The sequence below is a fragment of the Schistocerca piceifrons genome, chromosome 3 (assembly GCF_021461385.2).
Source record: "Schistocerca piceifrons isolate TAMUIC-IGC-003096 chromosome 3, iqSchPice1.1, whole genome shotgun sequence".
In the NCBI taxonomy this organism is placed as follows: Eukaryota; Metazoa; Arthropoda; class Insecta; order Orthoptera; family Acrididae; genus Schistocerca; species Schistocerca piceifrons.
Window position 1 is genome coordinate 341,204,092 of NC_060140.1, and position 23,982 is coordinate 341,228,073.

A 23,982-nucleotide genomic window follows, 5' to 3' on the forward strand; every position below is an offset into this window, starting at 1 on the left:
ATATAGAAACCTATAGCTGTACTACTGTATGAAAATATGTCGGTGTTTAATGTTGTGACCAAAAATCTCGAAAATTACCTGACCAATTTACTTCAGATTTTTACACGATACTCCAATAAACGTTTCGTCACACACAGGCTACATATTTTAATGTATGTGATATATATAAATCTAAACTACTATACAAAGACAGGTTTTTGTTCAAAGCTGTTACTAAAAATCTCGAAAAGGTCTTGATCGATTTATTTCTCATTTTACATTATGCTCTAATAAGCTTCCAGACAGACATAAGCTATATATTTTTAATATATATAATACATCAAAAAATTTGAAAATTTCTTGGTCAATTTAATAAACTTTTCATATGATATTCTAATAAACATTAGATAGGCTCTGTATAAAGACATGTAATTGATTAACGTTGCTGCCAAAAATCTCGACAACTACTTGGCCGAAGTACTTCAAATTTTTCACACTGCTCTAAAATACAGAAAAGTGTGTGTGAAATCCTATGGGACTCAACTGCTAAGGTCATCAGTCCCTAAGCTTACACACTACTTAACCTAAATTATCCTAAAACAAACACACACACCCATGCCCGAGGGAGGACTCGAACCTCCGCCAGGACCAGCCGCACAGTCCATGACTACAGCGCCTTAGACCGCTCGGCTAATCCCGCGCGGCCTCTAAAATACATGCAGATGGACATACGGCACATATATTTAATATACATGGTATATAAATTTATATGTAATACATAAAGGTGAAAAGTGTTACCAAAAATGTCGATAAGTTATCCCTAATTTACTTTAAATTTTTACACAATACTCTAATAAACCCTCTGATGGACATAGAATACTTATTTATTAATATCTTAAGTGATATATATATATATATATATATATATATATATATATATATATATATATATATATATATATTACTGGCCACTAAAATTGCTACCCAGAACCACCACCTCTGGCCGTAATACGGCCTTGATATGCCTGGGCATTGAGTCAAACAGAGCTTGGATGGCATGTACAGGTACAGCTGCCAATGCAGCTTCAACACGATACCACAGTTCATCAAGAGTAGTGACTGACGTATTGTGACAAGCCTGTTGCTCGGCTACCATTGACCAGACGTTTTCAATTGGTGAGAGATCTGGAGAATGTGCTGGCCAGGGCAGCAGTCGAACATTTTCTGTATCCAGAAAGGCCCGTACAGGACCTGCAACATGCGGTCATGCATTATCCTGCTGAAATGTAGGGTTTCGCAGGGATCGAATGAAGGGTAGAGTCACGGGTCGTTACACATCTGAAGTGTAAAGTCTACTGTTCAAAGTGCCGTCAATGCGAACAAGAGGTGACCGAGACGCGTAACCAGTGGCACCCCATACCACCACACCGGGTGATATGCCAGTATGGCGATGACGAATACACGCTTCCAATGTGCGTTCACCGCGATGATGCCAAACAAGGATGCGACCATCATGATGCTGTAAGCAGAACCTGGACGTTATGCGATGGTGCACCCAGGTTCGTCGTTGAGTACACCACCCCAAGTGCTCCTGTCTGTGATGCAGCGTCAAGGGTAACCGCAGCCATGGTCTCCGAGCTGATAGTCCATGCCACTGCAAATGTCGTCGAACTTTCGTGCAGATGTTTGTCTTGCAAACGTCCCCATCTGTTGACTCAGGCATCGAGACGTGGCTGCCCGATCCGTTACAACCATGCAGATAAGAAGCCTGTCATCTTGACTGCTAGTGATACGATGCCGTTGGGATCCAGCACAGCATTCCGTATTACCCTCCTAAACCCACCAATTCCATATTCTGCTAACAGTCATTGAATCTCGACCAAAGCAAGCAGCAATGTCGCGATACGATAAACCGCAATCACAATAGGCTACAATCCGACCTTTATCAAAGTCGGAAACGTGATGGTATGCATTTCTCTTCCTTAAACGAGGCATCACAACAACTTTTCACGAGGCAACGCTGGTCAACTGCTGTTTGTGTATAAGAAATCGGTTGGAAACTTTCCTCATGTCAGCACGTTGTAGGTGTCACCACCGACGCCAACCTTGTGTGAATGCTCTGAAAAGCTAATTATTTGCATATCACAGCATCTTCTTCCTGTCGATTAAATTTCACGTCTGTAGCACGTCATATTCGTGGTGTAGCAATTTTAATGGCCGGTAGTGTACGCACACACTGGTGTCCAAAATTAAAGCAACAAACGGAAATATTGCAATATTGCGTTTATTTTGCCACAAAACAGTATAAACAGGTGATAGTAAAGTAGAAGCAATGTAAAGAATACAGTACGTAATCAACTGCAACATTCATAACGGTAAACAAAAATGTTCTTTCATTGTTTTTCCAACTTAACGGATTTGAACATACACTCTGACAACTGGTTAGTGTGCTCAGTATGAGGTGTGACCATCTCTGGCACCAATATAGGCCTGACAAAGACGGGAAATGCTGTGAACAATGTCATCAATCTCATGTTCAGGTAATAACGCCCATTCTTGCTGCAGAGCTGCTCATAAGGCCTGGAGAGTGGTTCATGGGTGCTGACGTGATGCAACCCACTCCATAGTGCATTCCAGACATGCTCTATCTATGGGATTCCAGTCGGAAGAGTGAGCAGGCCACACCATGCATGCAACGTCTTCCGTTTCCAAAAAAAATCAACCACCCATGCTCTGTTAAGTCGAACATTATCGTCCATCAGTATGAAGTCTGGACCAACAGCACCTCACAACAACACACATGAGACCCCAAGATCTCCTACGGTACCTTGCTGATTCACCTGTACAATTCCATGAGGAGGTGTTCAAGTGGTCAGCATAATCCCAGTCCACACCATCAGAGGTCCTCCTCGATATTGGTCTCTTACCATAATGTCTGGGTCCCAAAATAGTGTTCCACGTGCCCTCCAGATGCGAATCGGTCGATAATCACTCTCTGGACCAAACCGGGACTCATCTGTGAAAAGAACATTTGCCCAACATTCAATCATTTACGTAGCATGTTGACGACTCCACTCTAGACATACCCTTCTGTGAAGACACGCCAGAGATAAACAGACAGCAGGTCTCCAGCAATAAAGGCCACTCTCCTGATGACTTCTGTACACTGTTTGCTTCCGTACATGTCCAAAGGATGCTGCGAGGTCAGACTCCAGTTGCAGTGCAGTACTAAGACAGTACTGTTGTGCCCTTACATCCAAATAACGGTCCACTCTTTCTGATGTTATACGTGATCGTCTGTGTCCTGCTCTCCAGAATACAGGTTCGGTCTCTATAAACTATTGCCTCATCTCAGGAACAACAGAACGATTCACGTTAACCCATTGGGCCACATCAGTTTGCGACTCTCCCGCTTCCCTTCTTCCTATGGCCCTCCACAGCAGAGAGTGTGTAGGCTTCTTCTCTGTGTCACACTGCACCGTCTTTGACTGTGTACACAGCGATTGTGGATGTGGGGATACCCTGCAAACACTGCTCTTTTTGATAGGTGCCCTGACGTCATCGCTGGCGTGGGTTTTCCGTTGATCGGCAAACCATCTTCCGTGCAGAACACGATCCTAACGACATCTGTTGACAGTTTGCATTATTATATCGTGAATTAGACAGGACGGGGAAACAGCAGTATCTCACTTTAATTTTGGACACCAGTGTAGAAAGAAGAAATATTCTTAGTAAAAGTCTCAAAAGCTTCTAGACCAATTTATATCAAATTTTTACATGATACTCTAACAAAGATTCAGATGGACATGGGTTATATATTTTTTATATGTATGGTACATAAATATATCTGTAATACATAAAGGTGAAAAATTTTTATTACATATCTCGAAAAGTTGTTGACAAATTTATTTCCTATTTTCATATCATACTCTCATAAATTTTCCTGCACATGCAGTGCAAAGCAACCACATAGCAGTTTGAATGGTGGTGCATGAGGACAGAAGGCATCCATTCTGTTTTAAGACGGCACATATGCTAACAGTCCATGATTTTCCTCCACGTGTGGAGTTAAGACAATGGTATTTGCAGTGTTGCACCACACAGCTGTATTATGCTGCGTATGTTTTGTTCAGGTATGAGGTGTCCTACAACTGCTGAGGTTTGTTCAATGCTCAAGATTTTCATATTTGGGCAGAAGAGAACCTCCACGCCACCCATGATCGAGGTCATCAAGAAAATTTTACCATAAATTTGTGGGCTGGCATGGTGCATGATTACTTGTTTGGTATGTATATGCTTCTTCCTCGATTCACAGGCCATACCCATCCAATGTTCATTTGTGAAGTGCTGCTGGAATTACTGAAGTAGGTGCCATTTTCAGTCTGTCAATAGGACACCCATACATTTCAATCTAGCTACCAGCCCAGAATCCCAATTGCACAGATGTTTGGAGATTGCTGGATCGGTCGAGTTGGCCCTGTAACTTTGGTGCCTCGATCGTCTGACCTCAACCCAGTGGACTTATTCATGGGGGTCTTCTGAAGAATGTGGTGTATGACACCTCAGCGGAGTCACTGGAAGACTTAGTTGCGAGGGTACATGCAGAGTGCGAAAATGTTCGCACCATGCTAGGTACTTTTGAGGGATTGCATCAGTCAGTATGCAGATGTCAGGTTTGCTGCAATACTGGAGGCAGGCATTTTGAACACCATCTCTAATTTTATTTAATTTCTAGTAACAATAGAATAAATAGTAACAGTCATCTTTAAAACTTGTTTCCTGTTGTCTGCCACAGTAAACATGCTTATGTTTCCTCCTCCTTTCTTTGCATTAATATTTTTTTCTTTTAAATTAGTTAAAAGCATCAAATTCAAGAAAACTCTGCTGTTATTCATTGAACACAGTTGAATGCTGCACGCTCCAGTGACAGTAGATGGCGATAGCTGTTGCATAATCAGGCGTTAGCCCCTTTGATTTCGTTACTGTCAGTATCTTTCTGTTACCTTCTGTATACCAAAAAACACTGGAGATTTTAGAGGGTACGAGGAGAGAAATAAACTGCATATGGAAACTGTGTCCGAAACCTTCATCCACTGAAGCAACACAGCATCGCATTCATGGGAGACAAGGCTGGTCTACGCAACAGCTAGCTCCATCTACTCCACCGGTGATTGTGGCAATCAGAAGCGATCCTCGAATAACAAACACAGGCCTATTGCGAGACATTTCGCCTGCAGTCCATCAGCGTTCAAGGTCGCGTTTGCTACTGAAGGGTTGGCCTAGGGCAGGTGCCGGCGCTTGTAACTTTAACGCTCCGTAGCGTTGTTGGATGACGATTCCAGGTACAGGTTCCTGTTCTCAATGTGTTTCTCGAATCACCCTCTACAACCCATCAAAGTTTGGCGATATCGCTTTGTAACACATTCGTGAGTCACGTAAGATGAAACACTATTTTTATTTCGTAAGCGGTTCCAGGTTTCTAAATAATGTTTTCAGATAATGATAGCATGCTGAAGTGCACGTACTTTGATTTGTGAAACGAGTATTAACTCTTGTAGTGATCGATATATTGAAGTAAATATGATTTTTAAACTAGAATGATATACTTACCTGTATCAATGGCATCCAAAAGTGCTTTAAAAGATGATTACAGTGATATAATGATTGTTGATATTGGAGTGCCTGTGTTATTCTGCATTACGATGTAAAGTTCCTTTCAACATGTATACATGTCCTTAAAACAAGCAATGCGGCAACTATATCGTTATGAAATACATCAAATGGACAACCTTTGACTGTAGGCTGGAACGATGACAATGAAAATTTGTGCCGGACCGGGACTTGAACCCGGATTTCCCGCTTATCGCAAGCCGTCACCTTACCATCCGTGCACGACTCATAGCCAGACTCAAACTTCCATATGTCGTCAACTACGGGTCTACAACCTATACTTGTACACCCGTTATGTATGTTCCTGTACCGGTGAGGTGTTTTGCTTGAAAACCGCTTGCTCCATGTCGGTATTTCTGAATTACGATGCAAAGTTCCTTTGGACATGCATGAGACAGTAGATGACGCATGGAAATTTGGATATGGCTATTGGATAGCCAAAGAGTAAGGCGACCTCTGGCACTAAACAATACAAGTTCGAGTCCAGCTCAGTCACAAATTTCCATTGTCACATTCCATTCTACAGCTGATGGTTGTCCATATTTGCAATTGCAAATACATTTGATGTATACTGTAACTACTGCAGTCACCGCAGTGCCTGTTCCTTTGGACATGCACGCTTGTCCAAAGGAACCCTGCATCGTAGTTCAGAATACAGCTGGTACTGCAACATTGTATTTATCTGCCAACTCTGACCAAGCAACTTTCAAGTAAAATGACTCGCCTGTATGGGAATATACATAATGGATGTACAAGTACAGATTGTACACTTGTACAAAAGTTAACATGATTCTCATAATAGTTCCCATGAAGCTTTTCATGGAGAGAGATATGATAGGTATAGAAACTACGACGATGGAGAATGTGTAGAACACTTGCCTGACTCATACCACTTCCTCATGCAATTGTGCAGGAGCTAATGTGACGATCAACTGCAACAGCAGCAAGAACATTCATTTCTTCCTCTTCTGTTGTTACTTGTTTTCTTCTGTTAAGCTGTCTAGGTGTTACACTATTACTTTCATGTAACTGGTTGAAGAGGTTGGTAAACAATTGCCAAGGTGGTTGACATCTGTTGGCATATCTTGCTGCATACATTGTACCAAAATGAACTGCATTCTTCCTACACTTTCCACACACAATGAGCATGTCGGCTTTTTCTGCATTGGTAAATCCCATTGTCTACTCATGACCTTCTGCTTTGATTCTCACACACTGACTAGCAAGTCGCTATGCACTAAAAAAACACAAAGACACTGAAGCAAACATAACATTGTACATAGTAACCACACAGGCTGAATGGCACTAACAAGTGTCAGCATGGAAACTTTTTGAAATATGATATTTCACAAATGACTTGGACTAGAATCCTGCAACAAAGACCACCGAAATTCTAATTTACCTACTTTTCGTTTGTTAATGTCAATAGGCATTGTTCAATTTAAAAAGGTTTATGTTTGCACAATAAATATACAATATATGTTTGTTCATGTGTGGTTGAAAGCACTGCATCAGCATAACAAATAGATCACTAAGCAAAACAAATACTCATTGTATTTAGTAGATATGTGAGCAGTCTGGCACCACCCACCATGAAGTGAATCACCAGCAGCTTATGGACCAACAAACAGCTGACACTGCAGCTCGGCCAAACCACCTTCCATTACTAAGTCCACCACCTAGCAACTAATCACCATGTGACAGATGAGCCGTTTCAAGGATCTCTACAGCAGCAGCTGAACTTCTGCCTTGGAGGGCAGCAGTTTGTGTTCAAGGCAGTGCAGCCACCGCACACCTACACCATAGCGAGCACTCCACTACCTGCCAATATCACCTGTTAGGGTGAGCTCTTCTTTCAGATGCAGATGGTGTCCACAACAGTTCTGGCAGTTGCACTTCCCACTGGCACTTACTAGATGCCACATAGCACACTTTGCTGAGCAGGCTAAATAAGTGTCAGCATCACTGAGTGCAGACATCACAGCCAGCTACACAACCAGCAGCTGGCTTCTGCAACCGTCAGAGTTGCCTCCATGCCACACACCCGAGGGGGCATGTCTATAGTGTCACAGCACTTTTATTATTGTATCACAACTTAAATAAAAGTTTTTTATCGTCCAGTTGGGTTTTCCTAGCCACCATCACTCAGCACCATTGTCTCACAAACCCCCTCCATCCTCCTCCACTGAGCCTCGACCTCTACAACATAGTGGCCCCTTAGCACTGGGCCACTACAGACAAGATCTTTCGTTCACTTTAGTACTGGGAGAGAGATTTTATGTGAGTTGCAAGGAGTTGTTGGCCTGCTCTCATAACAAAAGGTCATGTTCCCAGGAACTCTATTAAATTTTGTTAAAACTGAGTACTAGTGAATTTTTGGAGTTTGCAAAATGAAAATCACAACCACGTAGAAAATTTCATTGTAGCCCAAGGAGCCTACAGTGCTCTGAGGCTCATCCCTATAATTCCTTCATACTTTACAATGTACTGACAACTTAGACAAAGGACTGGAACAGGAAAATTAACTAATTATTTTTAGTAATGTGCTGGTTCAAACAATTCCTTTACAAAGGAAAATCCAGAAGTACTGCACCAGTTTGATTCTTGTACCTCAGCAAAGCTGAGTGAAACAAAAATTTGTGAAAGTGGTGTTGAGAAATGGCTGACGGCATTAAAACTGAACAAAGTTCCAGGTCCTGATGGATTCATCATCAGACTCCATGCCAAATTTGCTTCTCTAAATTTGCTGCTCTTTTAACAATACTATAGCAAAGATCCTTCAAAGAAAACACTGTGCCAACAGTTAGAAGAAAGCATAGGTCACAACCATCTACAATATAGAGCAGCAGAAGTGATCAAGAAAACTGCTGTCCAATATTCCTGACAATCATTTGTCATAGAATCTTAAAACATATTCTGAGTTCAAATCTAATGAGATATCATCTACGGAATGACCTAAATATCAACCAGCATGGATTCCAAAAATGTGAAACCCAACTTGCACTTTTCTCGCATTATGTGGACAGCCAGGATCAAGGCAGTCAGATGTTTCTTGACTACCAAAAGGTATTTACCTCAGTAACATACATATGCTTATAACAGAAAGTATGCCCATATTGGGTATCAAGTGAGATTTGTGACATGATTTCTTAGTGGGGAGGGCACAGCATGTTGTGTTGGGTGGATAGTCACTGACAGATGTAGAAGTAAATTAAGTGTGCCCAGGGAAGTGTGTTGGGACCCTTGCTGTTCACATTGTATACTAAGATTCCAACAGTGTTGCTATTCAAATTCATACATATAAAAAATTGCTGTAAATCACTTATCAACAATTAGCAGCACTGGTATCTGCTTGATGGTAATTTTCTTCTCAGAATGGTTTTCAGTATCAACGTGACTGCTCTGTTGTCAAGACATATGCTGATTGCTCAGTTTGATAAAATGCAACCTTTTGCACTTCATTCCATCAGTTCATTTCTTTGGTTATCAACATAAATTAGTAAGTAGTACAAAACTAACTTAGAATGTAAAATGCTCTTACTTTCTTTTTGGACCATTTAATCATTTGTTACAGATGTCTGAATATTAAGTATCAAATTGATACACTGCACCAGATTATGTTATTTTACAGGAATTTTAGGAGGATAAACTTCGTTAACCGTGAGACATATAACCTCCTCAACCCAAATCAAGATTAAGATATCCAAAACATATTGTTCAAAGAGGATAATAATGAAGCTCAAGATGATTTTGAAGATGAAGTGGACACAGATTGTGATGACGTAGTTGAAGTTCGGCATGAAGATTCAGGAACAGAGGAAGATGACAATGAAGATGAAGAAGTAGTCTTCAGGAAAATGACCATTACTATATCAGACAGAACAAAGACACGAAATGGAATAAAGTTTCACCATGAGAGAGAGTACGTTTCAGACCCTACGATAGTATTCAAAAGTTACCTGGGAAAGCATTAAGAATTCCTTTAGAATGCTGGAATTGCCTCATAAACGATGGCATTTTTTCTATTATAGTTTTGTATGGAAATTAGTACATTGAGAGTATCAAAGCTTCATTTCGAGATGAGAAACATGGAAAAGCAGTTGATGCTACTGAACTGACAGCCTTCATCGGTCTCTAACTATTTTTTGCTGGTGTTAACAGAAGTAACAAACAAAGCTTAGAGGATCTGTGGGGAACTTATGGGGATGGCACTGAAAAAATTCACCTCGTAATGAACATGAGCAGATTCAGAAGGATGTAGGTTGCAGTAGGTACTGGGAGATGAAGGAGCTTGCACAGGATAGATTAGCACGGAGAGCTGCATCAAACCAGTCTCAGGACTGAAGACCACAACAACAACAACAACGAACATGAAATATTTCAGATTCACTGTGCAGTGCCTCAGATTTGAAAATCATGTGACTCGCAATGAGAGGAGGCAATTAGACAAGATAACAGTGATTCGGGAAATATTTTTTATGTTTCTACAGAAATGGAAGAAATCCTATACACTCAGAGAAAATGTTACAGTAGATGTGAAAAAGATCTAGTGCAGTTTTTGCCAATACATATCTAGCAAACCAAACAAATATGAAATAAAGGTATGTGCTCTCATGGATTCCAAAGTACTTTACCTGTATAATTTGGAAATATACATTGGGCTGCAACCAGACAGATTACACCATGCGCGCAGTAACCCTTCAGATGATGTTCTGGGACTGTATTAATCTATTTACCAGTAAATTTGAAGAATTAAAGTTCTCATTCAGCAGTCAGCAAAACAAACTGAAGAAGCCCATTTGCAACAGTGACCGAAACATCAGAGAACTTTACATATGGACAATGCAGTCACATACTCTGACAGTGACAATGGCTGCAGAAGCCTACCCTTACATTTAACACATCCAGATGTTAACACAAGCAACAGCTCCTAGCAAACTTTTATTTAAGCATACTACTCTTGAATCATTATAGCTCAGCAAATAAAAATGAACTATCTAATGACAAAACTCATCTTAAAAGTCTATAGCTCTTATTGTTGAAGATGAGTAGTGTACTCAATAACAAATAGCCAGTTTTCAAAGGCAAAGTACCTTTACTGTTTTAGGAGAGTGTTATGATAATAGCATATTTATTACTCTGGTGTACAAGGCACTTACAATTTTGCACATGCAACTAGATGACATTACATTATGTATATGGTTTTCAAATGACTAAATGGATCAATAAAACAAAGTTAATTAAGCAGGATATGACTTATCCACTGGTTAATAACCTACAAACAGGTCTGAATTTTTTTAATATTAACACAATGATTGTGCCTTTGCAGAATTAGTTACAAAAAGTAGCATAACGTGGGTATCTACACATTACTGTGTGTGTGTGTGTGTGTGTGTGTGTGTGTGTGTGTGAGGTTTGAGGTACTCTCAGGTTAAGAAATAATTAGGCACTGTAAACAACAAGCAGTTACAATATTCATAAGAATCATTAAACAACCAACGGCGCCCCAGGAAGGACGACTCCAGAGCACTCACTGCAGCAACTGATGCAACAATCCGTGTTCAATGGGAGCTATGGTCAATTGTGGAAGTCCTGTGTCTCAATTGGAGGATACGTTTCTATTTATTGAGAAGGATGGACGTACACAGTGCCTTGTATAAAGTATTTAATTCTGCTAGAAGTACAACATACAGCGTCATTATACACAACTTCAGGCAACACATTATGAGCAAATAGAGGCGAAGCATGCAAAAAGCTAGTAGCCAGGCTTAAGAACAGTGTACCAGAAGACGTAAGTTTAAAAAGAATTCTTAGACTAGAAGTTACAGAAACACACAGTGTAGTTCATGTACTGTGATGCATTTATAATATTCTAGTGAATGACAGCAAAGAAAACAGAACTGAAGGAGCAGTTGAAGCAAGTTAGAAAGTCGCTCACATTACAGAGATAAATGGCCAGCTGTTTTCTGAGGGAACCTTTCATAAAATCGTGCGTGGTAGTGGTTGCAGAATATTCATGTCCGAGGGAGCTGCAGTCAATTGAAGCCTTTTGAAGAAAAATTGTGTCTTGTCAAATCCTAGAATTTGCAGCATATTTAAGACACACAGCCCAGGAGAAAAGCAGAGAGCTTTGTTGCATTTTCGCTAGCATCTGGAAAAAAGCACAGATATATATGACTGCGCTCAACTTTCAGTACTTGTGCGTGGTGTCGAGCTGCAGATAACTGAGGACCTCTTGGAGATCGTACTGCTTATTATGCCACAACGAGGCTTGATATTTTTGAAGGTGTTTGCAAATCAGTGGACAACATGAATTTGCCTTCGGATAAGCTCCATTCTGTAGCTGCAGATGGCACACCACTAATGATTGGGTGTCATCAAGATTTTGCTTCTCATTTAAAGCAAAATAAAGAATGAATTTGAGAAAGATATTTTGATTGTTCATTGTTTCCTTCATGAGGAGGCACTGTATGGTGAAACAGTGGAACCACGTGATTTAATGAAAGTTGTGGTCAGTATGTGAATTTTGTGCAGTGCCATAGTGTAAATCACCACCACTTCAAAAGATTCCTGAAAGAGATGGCAACATAGTATAAGGATGTACCTAACCAAGCACAATTCCTTAGCTTCACCAGGGAAAGTTTTGTTGATGTTTTCTTAGCCATTCGTGAGGAAATATCTCTCTGCCTCGGTAGAGAGAAAAAAAAAGGGGGGGGGGGGGGGAGAAGAAATGCATTATCTGAAAGACTTAAAATGGACATCAGAACTAGCATTCTTAGCTGACATAACAATGCATCTGAATAATTTAAATCTGTCACTGCAGTTATTAATTGATACACAACCAAATCAGAGCATTCACGGATAAGTTACACTTGTTTGAGAGGCAGATGGGTGATGGAATTTCAACATTCCTCAATTGTATGGCTTCTTTAAAATAACTTGAAGGTACCAGTTTCGGCAATTATCAAGCCAAGATAAAGCAGCTCATCTTGGCTTCTGAAACAAGATTCCAAGAGCATGCCAATTTTCAAATAGAAATGAAATTGTTCAGCTCTCCTTTCTCCGCTTCACCTGATGATTTGCCATCATAACTCCAACTGGAAGTTATTGGTTTGAAAAATTCTACTTTGCTTAAAGACAGATACTACAACATGCTTAATTTCTCACAGAGGTATCATTCATTATAGCAAAAAACGTTTCCCAAGCTCCACAAACATGCTGCACAGATCACGTGCATCTTTGGATCTTCAGACACTTGTGAGCAGCTTTTCCCAGCAATGAAAAGAATAAAAACCAAGGAATAATCTTTTCTTCAGGACCTGACACTGCAGACCATCCTCCACATTAGTGTTGTGGACAGTCTGACACCCAGTATTTTCACTCCATGCCATGTGCCGGCAGCCCATTTGATTGTTCACAGTGAGCGGCAACAATGCTCTGCAGAGCAGGGAGTGCTCCGCTTTTCAGCACAGTGCTCATGATCTGGAACAGCCTGCATTAAGCAATCACAACATCAAGTACATAAGATGGAATGAAACACACAACTTTAATACTATGCTCTGAATAACTCAGTAAACTACAACTATAAAAATGTTTCCTAGATGGTGGAATTATGGAACTTGCCACCACATTCCTCAAACCCTTCCATCACACTCCTGCCCTTGTGACATAGCACATTATCTTGTTGAAAAATGCCACTACCATCAAGAAACATGATCGTCGTGAAGTGGTGTACATGGTCTGCAAACATTGTACAATGCTCCTTGGCTCTCATGGTGCCTTGCACAACCTCCATTGGACTCCTGGATGTTCAAGTGAATGTTCCTCAGAGAATAACGGAGCCACCACCAGCTTGTCTCCATCCAGCAGTACATGTGTCAAGGAGCTGTTCCCTCCCATCAGTATGATGAAGAAGGTATTGGGATTCATCAGACCATGCAATGTTCTGCCACTGCGCCAACGTCCAGTGCTGATGGTCACGTGCCCGTTTCAGTTGTTGTTGCCAATTTCATGATAACAGTGGCACATGCATGGGTTGTCGGCTGCGGAGGTCCATCTTTAGGAGAGTTCGGTGCACTGTGTGTTCAGACACACCTGTACTCTGCCCAGCATTAAAGTCAGACATTAGTTCCAACACAGCTCGCCGCCTGTCCTGTTTTACCAGCCTGCCCAGCCTATGACATGCAGCATGTGTAATGAGAGGTGGCTGCCCAACCGCACAAAGTCTGACATGGTTTTTCCTTGGTTTCACCCCACGTTGAAGACACTGACAACAGCACTCCTCAGTTTCTGAAATGTCTGTGTCGAGCCTCCATGCCATCACAATCTACCCTTGGTCAAACTCAGATAGATTGTGTGCTGTCTCATTCTACACACAGACAGCATGCCCACTGGTACTACATGCACTCTGTGTGTGTCTGACTAGCACCATTCCTCGTCAGTTAACACTTCTATTGCCTGGACAGGTTTATATCGACAGGAGGCCAGTGGTCATAATGTTATGACTGATCAGTGATAAATTTCTACTGAGTTCAGCTAGGACGCTTGAGCCCATTATGAAATTTACAGACTGAAAAAATTTGCAATTATCCATGTTGTGGTATACTTCAAACAAAAAAAGAAAAACATCAAGAAAAGGTACTATCAAACAAATTATTGTAAAAAGTGATATACTGTACATTATAAATGTCTGAATTCATACTAGTATTAAAAAAATCTTCAAAACATGCCATTACTCCTCAAACAGCCAAAACATCCAAATGTGCATGCAACACATGTTTGTAGGTAAATCCAGGCTCTTCACAGCTATCAGTGGCTTACAAAGTCTTTGATTATTTGTCCAATAAAACACACACACACATCTGACAAGGAGTAAACAAAATTTTAGTTATAGGCTAAATAATTTCTTATGGGCATCATCTTCTATTCCAAAATATGCTCATTCTTATTAAATTCACACCAGTGTGCTATTTACTACACAGTATATAGACAGCATGTAGCCACACTTACAATAAGTGCCTCTATAGTGACTAGTCCCACATCATTTCCATAAATATCATGTAAATGGTCTATGGAAAATGTACCTAACTAAATCTTCCATTAAATCACCTTCTTCAATGTTTCAGACCAATGAACACCATTCACATATTGTTGAAAGAGAATGTAATGATACATCAGTCTGCAATCTGCTTCCATGGTCAGTATGTTCTTGTGGTTTTCCCATATTAAATCACTTAGGATAGATACTCATGGCTATCTGAAGACTGTGACTGATTTGAGTTGACTGCCAACCATCCAGTCAATCAGTATGGCATAAGTCTGTATTACATTGCACTTATTTACACTTGGGGGAAGGGGGTACAGCTGACAGTCTTTTAATCAAGATCTGACTGTCTAAAAGAAACGAAGCATTAATTCAAGTCTCAATGCCACACTTTTCCAGTTTACTTTAACAATGAAAACTGTCCCAATATCTCATTCTACTTTCTATGCAGTGGCAGAATATGCAGTCCTCCACAAATCATACATTTCCATGATGTAAATATCATAAATTGTATTTCAAAATAAGCACATGAGCATTTTGTTGTTCACCTTCATATTTTAAATTGTATTTCAAAACAAGCACTTGACCAATTTGTTGTTTCCCTTCATATTATCCCACTCAAAACATAACAAAATAAATTTAACGTTTTTTTCCAAATAAAAGCAATTATTTTAACATAACAAGGCACTGTATTCACAATGACAGACACTTGTCTAATTTACACTTCTGTGCATACTCCAGTTATAAGACTAGACATTATCTGGAAGATCTCTCATATAATACTTTACCACTTACCAAATAAAATGGTACATCTCAATTTTGAACCAATAAACCAAACAATCTAGCCAGGTCAAAAATTGAATTCATGAGTACAATTAAAGAATCATCATAAAAAAGATTCGAAAGAAACTGATCCTTTTCTGTTACACATTATACATATATTTTTCAACACAAAATAGTCAAATAACATTTCACTCACAATCATAAATTTACTGTCACTTTCACAGGTGTCACATTCACACGAGTTTTACAAATCTAAGGTAGAGGTCTTTCATCTCCCCGAATGGCTCGATATTTAGCCAGTTCATTTGGGAATGCATTACTCAGTTCTAAAAGTAAATGTGCTTTGAATTTGCGGTAAGCATCAATTTTTCCTTTCACTTGTTCATTCTTGGCTAGTGCCTTTTCTATACAGTCCTTGGTATACAGCTGTGGATTTCTGCCTTGATCAATATAACTGCAACATAAAAATGGAATATATCAAAGTTTAAGAAAAAAACTACAAAACAAAATTCTGCAATATCATACAAGAGATCATTATTACGCAGTAAACACTCGATAACTGTTGTTAGCAGGAATACGAAGATTAAATTTATTTCAAAATCCAACATCATCTTAAATATAACTATTACGTTGACATTTTAAAATATTTTCTTGATTGGTGATTAGATTAAAGTATAAACCAAATTGCTTCTCCTCTACGGCAAAGACTGGTAATGTATCAGTTTCACAGAGTTTTTGGTAACATAGGAAATGTGAAGTGGTGTATTTTGAGACTGAAGCCAATACAAAGGCTTACCAACAATCATTCTTCCCAAGCACTATTCGCGAGTGGAACACGGTTGGAGGGCTCAGTTAGTGGTACAAAAAGTACACTTCGCCACACAACATTAGGTGGCTTGCAGAGTGATGTAGATGAAGATGAAATTGAAACCACTTTATGTTCTTCATAGGTTATTTCTGCCTCTGTAACTTCAACCTCCGCACGCACGCACACGCACACGCACACATCTGCCTCATATATACTGAAGGTTGTGACATTGGCCTGTTTTGTCAGATAGTTGGTGTGAAGTTGAGAGCTGATAATTAGGTTATGAGTTGGTGAAGCCAACAAATGTGATATTATGACAAGAAGCTCAGCTATATTTGGAGATAATTGGTAATGGTAACAGGTACATAATGCCTTGTATCATGAGCAGATAGTAAGTAAATGTGCTTTGAACTTGCTGTAAGCATCACTTTTTCCTTTCACTTGTTCACTCTTGCCTAGTGTCTCTAAGCAATCACCACCTATATTATCCCCTTCCTGAGGATGGTGTGGCCTTTAAATAAAGGTTTGTTAGAAGGTTTTAAATGTATGTCTTGTACAATAGGCACAACAGCCTACTGTGTGTTTAAAGTTTTGCTGCTACCAAATGTGTCCTTAAATCATCCCAATTTCATTGTGGTATAGGAACCATCAACTGGAGAGGAGTTTTTAGATCAGGACAGCTTGAAATTTAGTCAACATATATTTTCGGCCTGATTGCCTCTGTCTGCCAGGAGATTGCTATAGCAGATTTCTGACAGCTGAAGTGGGCATGGTGTAGCTCTTTTGCCTGTTTCCCTCAACCAATAACATAAGACGATTTTGTATGTCTCTCTGTGCCAATGCCTCAGTATCATAGCAACTCTATAGACGACCACTGTTTTCACCTGCAGACGTACACGCTTTGCAGTTGAAAGTTGGTAACAGCCCTGTCAGCTGTGAGGTATTTTCTATCGCTGATTCTACAGCAGATATTAAATTCTATGCCTGGATACATAAAATTCTTCTGGTCACTTTAATTTCTTGAACTGTCTTTTCTTTTAAAAACACCAGGCAATTCCTGCTCCAAGCAGTGTAATTACGTGTTAAATTTACACTGAAATGTGGGACTGAACACAATGACCCCACTTCATGGGTGACTTTTTCAGATTTTTCACACATCGCTTTACCATTATACTCTGCTGTCTCATTATCGTATCTTTGACACATATAGCAACACACTGGATTGTGTACATAAAGACTGACCTTCAGTCAAATAAATCCAGCCTTTTGTGCTCTTGATGGTTAGATGAATTTAATGTTGGGATGAAAGTGGTAGTCTTCTGCAGCTCACTTGTTCACTCTCCATTTTGCAAATCAGCAACATGTGTGTTACCTCTGCAACTTACAATGCCCTTGAATTCTGTTTTTCTATTTTTAAAATGTACTGACAAAAATTCTTCAAGTGAAGAAGTTTGGTTGTTAGTACGCTGAAGCAGTTCCAAACAAGAGTGTTCCACTGCGAAGTCATTTGAAAGATTTTGCTGTTCCAACAATACTTTGCGAAGTTTTGTTGACGTGGGAGGAGAAACTTTCTCGAAAGACCCTTCCTCTCTATCACAACAAAGACATTCTGGACTGTTGTGCACTATTACAAAGAACAAGATTAGATTTTGCTAATACAAATTCAAAGTGTTGGTGATCTCTAAAGTGCACCCATATCAATGATTGGTTGATTTTTGTGTTTGGTAGGATTCACATATCTTCCCACAAACAGCTGGGGATCTATGTAATGAAGTCTGGCAGATCACTCCTTCCCTCAGTAAGCATTATACACGTGACGTGTGGCAGGTCCCCCATACGACCTTTTTGCCTAACCATCCATCGTCATACAGCAAATCTTGAGTTTCGTTTTATGGAGCTTTGTAACATCCTTGGAAATCGGGGCCTTAACTAGTATCCCCACTCTCCAAAACACGCAACTTTCCACCATAACACTCCTCATTTGTCACTGAAGCACATCCACAAAGTTTTTAGCAATAGAAAACCGGTGACACAAACCAACCCACAGTTCAGGAACCTGGGGTTCCCTACGTTCACACCCAGGCATCACTGGCTGAGCCCTGGGAGAGCAGAAGTTACACTAGCAGCACGGAAAGGGAAACAGAGCTGCTGCACTGAGGGATCCATGTTTCTCAATAAGATATTCATAGAAGAGTTGTAGATCCCTGGGGGAGGAGCTCATCTCATTCGGACCATCATATTTGATCAGACTCACCACCAATAAATAAAAGGAAATTAAATCCTTCAACTGTTTCTTCATATATCACATATTCCCTCCCCCTTCATCGTAGTCCATAGCAGTACAACCTTGGAGGCAAACTAACTATTAACGGAGGCATCCGATCCCACCCGCCGGCTTTGACCCATGACATAAGGGTATCGCGTGACGTCATGACGGTGCAGAGTTTAGTTTATGAGTGCATTGTGTTTGCTGATGTCGTCTTGTTGCGGTTGGTGGTGTCCTCTGGTGGTGTATGGGGTTCATTCAGGTGTCAATGCTTGAAGTGTGCATTTATTGGTCATGACTGTTATAGAAGAATGGAAATTAGCTTCACTGAGTTAAGAATTACGTTTCCATTGTGTTTATGTTACTGTGGTGTCGTTTGATGCTATTGGTTTGCTGTTCGTCGCACGGTAAGTCTTTTAATTCAATTTGTGGCTTCTTTTGTTAGGTATGGATATGACTTCCAAGTTAAATAGTGCACGTCTGCAAGCTGAAAAGGGGGACAACATGTTGTCTGTCATTAAGTTTCTGCAACTTTTTGGGCTTGTGATGGAGATAGTGAAATGCGGTGTATGCAAGCAGAATATGCGAGTTGCGGGTTAGTGTGTAGCGCCGGAACTTGTGGGGTTTTTATGTGTTGTTGGGTCAGTGTTATTTACCACATGTGTTGGTGGTTGATGTTTTGGTATCGGAACTTGTGGTTAATATATGTATCTTAGGGTGAAGTACTCTGTTTCAATTTGTTTGGTATTGACAGTTGTATCTGAGCTGCATAGGTCATGGGAAGTGACCGATTGCAATTAGTCGTCGTAGCTGTGTGTGTTTTGGTATCGTGAGCTGTTGTTGACCTATGTAGGTCAAGGGAAGTGTACGAGTCCAATGTGTTGCTGCAGCTGTGTGTGTTTTGGTATTGTGAGTCAAGGAAAGCGTATGACTCCAATGTGTCATCGTAGCTGTGTGTTTTTTTGGTATCGTAAGTTGCTGTTGACCTATGTAGGTCAAGGGGAGTGTCCAACTGCAATTTTTGTTGTTTTAGGTGCTGGTTTTGTGGTATCAATAGTTGCAGTGTGATTATAATTTTTGGAGTAGTTGGTTTTTATTTTGTGGTATGGACAATTGTGGTTGAGCTATTTAGGTGAAGGGAAGTGACCGAATCCTGTTGATATTGCAAGTGTAGCGGAACTTGGGAATTCTGTGGTGTTTTTATGTCATCATTTTGTGTGGTTTGGGATCGTTGTGTGTGTTTGTATGTGTTTATATTTAGTTTGTCCCCACTAAAAAAAAACCCAATTTCCTGGACTGGTCCCATTAGTTTGATTATATTTTTGGAGACAAATGTGTGTGTTGATTTTATATCTATTTTCATGTTTGTTCTTGTTTATGTAGTGACATCATAGGCGCCACATTGGAGAGGTTGAGAATGGTCGTTTCCGCCATAATGGTGATGTCATGGGTCAAAGCAGACAGGTGGAATCAGAGGCTTCTGTATTCCCCAAACAATAACATCTCTGACGTCCAGATTAGGGCCTGTGTCTCTCACAGCAGTGTACCTTTATTGCTTGTAAATTGGCAACATGTTATTTTTGTGTAAATAATGGGACTATAGCTTGGTGTGACTAATGAGAGGTGAGAAAAGAGGTATTGTATTTCTAGCACTGAAGATGATTCGAATGAAGGTGGTTGCGACAGTGCATAGCCCGAGATCTAGAATCGGAAAGACAGTGATAATTTGTTTGTGAGCTGACAAAACCATCAAAATGAGATAGGACACAAGCTTTACTGAAGAGTTCATGTAGATACTGAGGAAAATACAATCATCACAAATCAGTATGTCACACACCTGTATACGTTCTTATTTTGGCTACATTTTAGATACTACAGCTTTATTTATTTGGTTTAACACACACACACACACACATTCTGGGTAACTCATCACTTAGGAAGTACAGATTTCACTAAAGCCAGCAGTAAGACTAAATGCGCTGTTCACCCACAATTTAGTTGTGTAGGTCCCTCTTCGAGCTGTTATGCATTTTAACAGTACCATCACTATACATTTATATTCACTAATAAAATATGTCACAAATAATCCATCACAATTTCATAAGAACAATGATGTCCATACCTACAACACTAGAAGAAATAATGACCTTTATTTCCCATTATTAAAGCTGTTGGGTAGCTCCGAAAGGTGTTCAATAGGCAGCACCAAAAGTTTTTAATCGTTTTCCCAATAACACAAAATGTCCAACAGGTTGAAAAGCAAGTTTTAAAGGTAACCCAAAAGCGTAAAGAAACAGTCTATAGTTCTCAAGTGCAGTTGCCTGACAAGGACTGAAATATTTTCATTAGTGTTCTAAATAATAATATCCTTGTTCCACTTCAAATCAATAATAAAATCATTCAAATGATATATGGAACATGTAACTAACTAAACTGTTGGGAAATCAATGCCAATTGGAACTAACTCCAAAAGAGTACTGATCTGTTAATCATAAGCAGTTTCAACATTCTGCGAATTACTGGTAACAAGGGATAAAAAGGAGCACACTGATATCTCTCTCCCCCCCCCCTTTGTGTGTGTGTGTGTGGGGGGGGGGGGGGGAGGAGGTAGGCATACATGGGCACAAGAGCCTTACTCCACATGTCGAAGAGGCTCTTCCAGCAGCCATGTCACTGTCTGGCCTCCAAAGTCATACTTGGGACAATGGCAGAGAAAATTAAGAAGACCACCATCGCTCACAGAATTTTTCAATGAAGTTCACAATCTGCAGCATTGTACCCAGAACTGGTTGGGGCCAATGATTTTTGAGTGAAAAAGCTACGTTATAACTTCTTACACTTATGTCATAGAGCAGAGAACTGTATGGATCCCCTAAATGTGTCAAAGGTGCACTACACAGCAGAAGCTGCTCCCGAGGTATGACTATGTAAGGTGAGTATCCACCCAGTCCAGATATCGCTATAGGAGATCCTTGGATACTAGAGTAAAACTCAAAGAAATGCCCCCTGCCCGGTGAGACTATTGAAATCCTTGTTATCAACAAGCTCCAGACATTGGTGCACTACTATAAAACAATAGGCTTGATACAAAACTAAGTGCAGAAATCCTGAAATTGACAACAGTGGTATTTTTTTTCTCCTTTTTTAGTACATTTAAATGTATACTGAAAGAACAGGCTAATGGAGATGGAAGACATGTATTTACCACTTTTCTCACATGGAACCCTGAAAGTCATGGATCAAGACAATCTACTTGACTTCAAAAGAGAACTGAGTTGGTAATAGAAAAAGCTTTCCTAGATAAAATACGATCATAAGAGACACCAAATGAAATCAACAACAGGATTGAGGATTTCTTGGTATGAAGTACATTGTCTTGGATGAAGAGTCACCGACAGGTGTAGCAGCATGCTCGAGTAAAGTATGATGGAACCCTCACTGATTATACATACATACAGTCATGTATGTTCATGAACTGCCTACTAATAACATGACAGATAATATAAATAGTAACCTCAGATTTCTTGCAGATGGTGCAGCCATTTATAACAAAGCATTATATGAAAAGAGTTTCACATATATCCAGTCAGATCTTGGTAAGATTTCAGAGTGGTGCAAACATTGGCAACTTGGTTTGATGTACAGAAATGTAAAATTATGGACTAAAATATGTTTACAGAGAACTGTGGCTCTTCCACTGCATGCAGGCAATAGTAATGTTAAGCGATTGCCATAAAATTTGTAACTCAGTTGCACTCGTCAATTACATTCCAAGTTTCACCAATGTCCATAAACTGCGTGTATGGATGTATGTCAACACATGGGAAATCTGAATACAATGAGGTGATGTTTTGCTGATTTATAGAGGACACTAAGTCTGTATATAGAGTACTATAAGTCAGTTCAATACAAGCCTACTGTTGCATTTAGGTTAAAATGAAGCATTACTTACTCAAACACTTCCAGAGGAACATGGACATCTTGCACCTGTCCCTTCAGTTTGTCAATTTCTTGCAAGCCGTGCACAAGTGTCTGACTGTAAGATGACAGTGAAAACGTAATAAACAGTGAGATATAAAGCGAAAACTATACCTACAAGAAAACTATACAATGAAGTTTTACTTATCACAATGCACCATATATATATTTTCACGAACTTTTACACCACCTACATTTTTTGGTTCAACACGTTTTGTCCTTGAGGTTGAAAATCACCAACAATAATCCGTATCTGCCTAACATTTTCGATAAACATTTCCAGCTGCGTCTCCAAGTTTTCCAGTGACGCCGCCATGATTGTTTAAGTCTACATCAAAACACAAAGATAAAATACTCAAGTAAGATAAGTTTCTTTATGTCTTTGGATTCCAAAATATAAGAATACACAGTGTTGGAAGTGGAATAAGAAATTAGAAAGAAATAATGTAAATAAAAATCATAATAAGAAAAGATCAAAGTGGAGAAGGAAATTCATAAAAAAAAAACAGGAGAAAGAAATGGCTAGCGTACTTGCCCAGTGGGGTTAATAAGCATATCTGTATCCTGAAACTTTGTGTTTAGTGTTCTTATGTTATTTGACCTGTGCAAGCGAAATATACGGAGATGTCGAGAAACGTTGTGATAGGTACGATGACCATGGCACTAAAAAATCTGAATAATTCGCAAAATAAAAAGATAATATCATCCCTTTCCCACAGACAGATCTATAGACTCTATTTTTTTCGTATTACTGTAAAAAAGTGCTTATTCGTGGTCACGTAACGGAAGGAAGATAGCTATGGAATTGTGCCAGCGGCTATGTCCCTGTCATATATTTAGAAAGTTTGAGATGAAAATGCAAAGTCGCGCTGTTAATGCTACTAGTTTTCGGAGTCACCATTGCAATGGAATGAACACAAGCCTTTTCTCCGCTAACATAATCTGCCTTTCGTGTGAATAACGGAAAACTGATCGTACGATTTGTTTATAGTACTGTAAGAACGAGCGTCCTTCGTCCAACTTCTATTAAAACAATTTATCGCGCACAGTGTCATTACTTGATGATGATAACGTGTACTCACCCTTTTATCGTTGTCCAGAATTTAATATCACTTCCGGAGAAATGCCGTAAACAATACAAAGGATGTAGACAACATCGCCTAGAAACAAATCTGTGTGTCTAATTAAGTACAATAACAATGATAATCATATGTTATACTTCTGCCACACATCTCATCACACCCTGAATCATATTCAAAGCTAAATATAAATACTCGCACTACTTGACTTACACTTAACACATTTAACTTTACTCATACGATCATTAGTGTTCATCCTCAGAGCCACTATCTGGCTACATGACTGCACTGTAACAAAGTAGGTGCAGAAATGTTCTTGAGGCCCAACCATAGTCAACATATCGCACTCATTCGTGAACAAAGTGGCAGGCCTGTC

General features: G+C 39.7%; 2 protein-coding genes across 5 annotated transcripts in view; one reads left to right on the plus strand and one right to left on the minus strand.

The window, feature by feature from the left end:
• Positions 1-15,608: 15,608 nt before the first annotated feature.
• Positions 15,609-23,958, minus strand: LOC124787866 (mediator of RNA polymerase II transcription subunit 10). 2 transcript variants are annotated; one of them, XM_047254831.1, is made up of 5 exons: positions 23,820-23,958; positions 23,610-23,687; positions 22,722-22,855; positions 22,502-22,585; positions 15,609-15,929 (listed from the first exon to the last, which is right to left on the minus strand). In XM_047254831.1, exons 3-5 carry the CDS (start codon positions 22,841-22,843, stop codon positions 15,728-15,730), a joined length of 408 nt encoding a protein of 135 aa, XP_047110787.1. In that variant the 5' UTR covers positions 22,844-22,855; positions 23,610-23,687; positions 23,820-23,958; the 3' UTR covers positions 15,609-15,727. The 2 variants fall into 2 exon arrangements, with proteins under 2 accessions (XP_047110787.1, XP_047110790.1); XM_047254834.1 differs by lacking the exon at positions 23,820-23,958 and having other exon boundaries at positions 23,610-23,693.
• LOC124787864 (epimerase family protein SDR39U1) overlaps positions 23,031-23,982 on the plus strand; it is a 47,873-nt gene continuing 46,921 nt past the window's right edge. The window contains exon 1 of one of the 3 annotated variants that reach the window (XM_047254827.1): positions 23,031-23,173. In XM_047254827.1, coding sequence (XP_047110783.1) covers positions 23,152-23,173 — 22 coding nt within the window. In that variant the 5' untranslated portion in view covers positions 23,031-23,151. Of the gene's footprint in view, positions 23,174-23,391; positions 23,523-23,556; positions 23,576-23,982 lie in introns of those variants that run through there. The other 2 variants (XM_047254830.1, XM_047254829.1) reach the window with 2 other exon arrangements.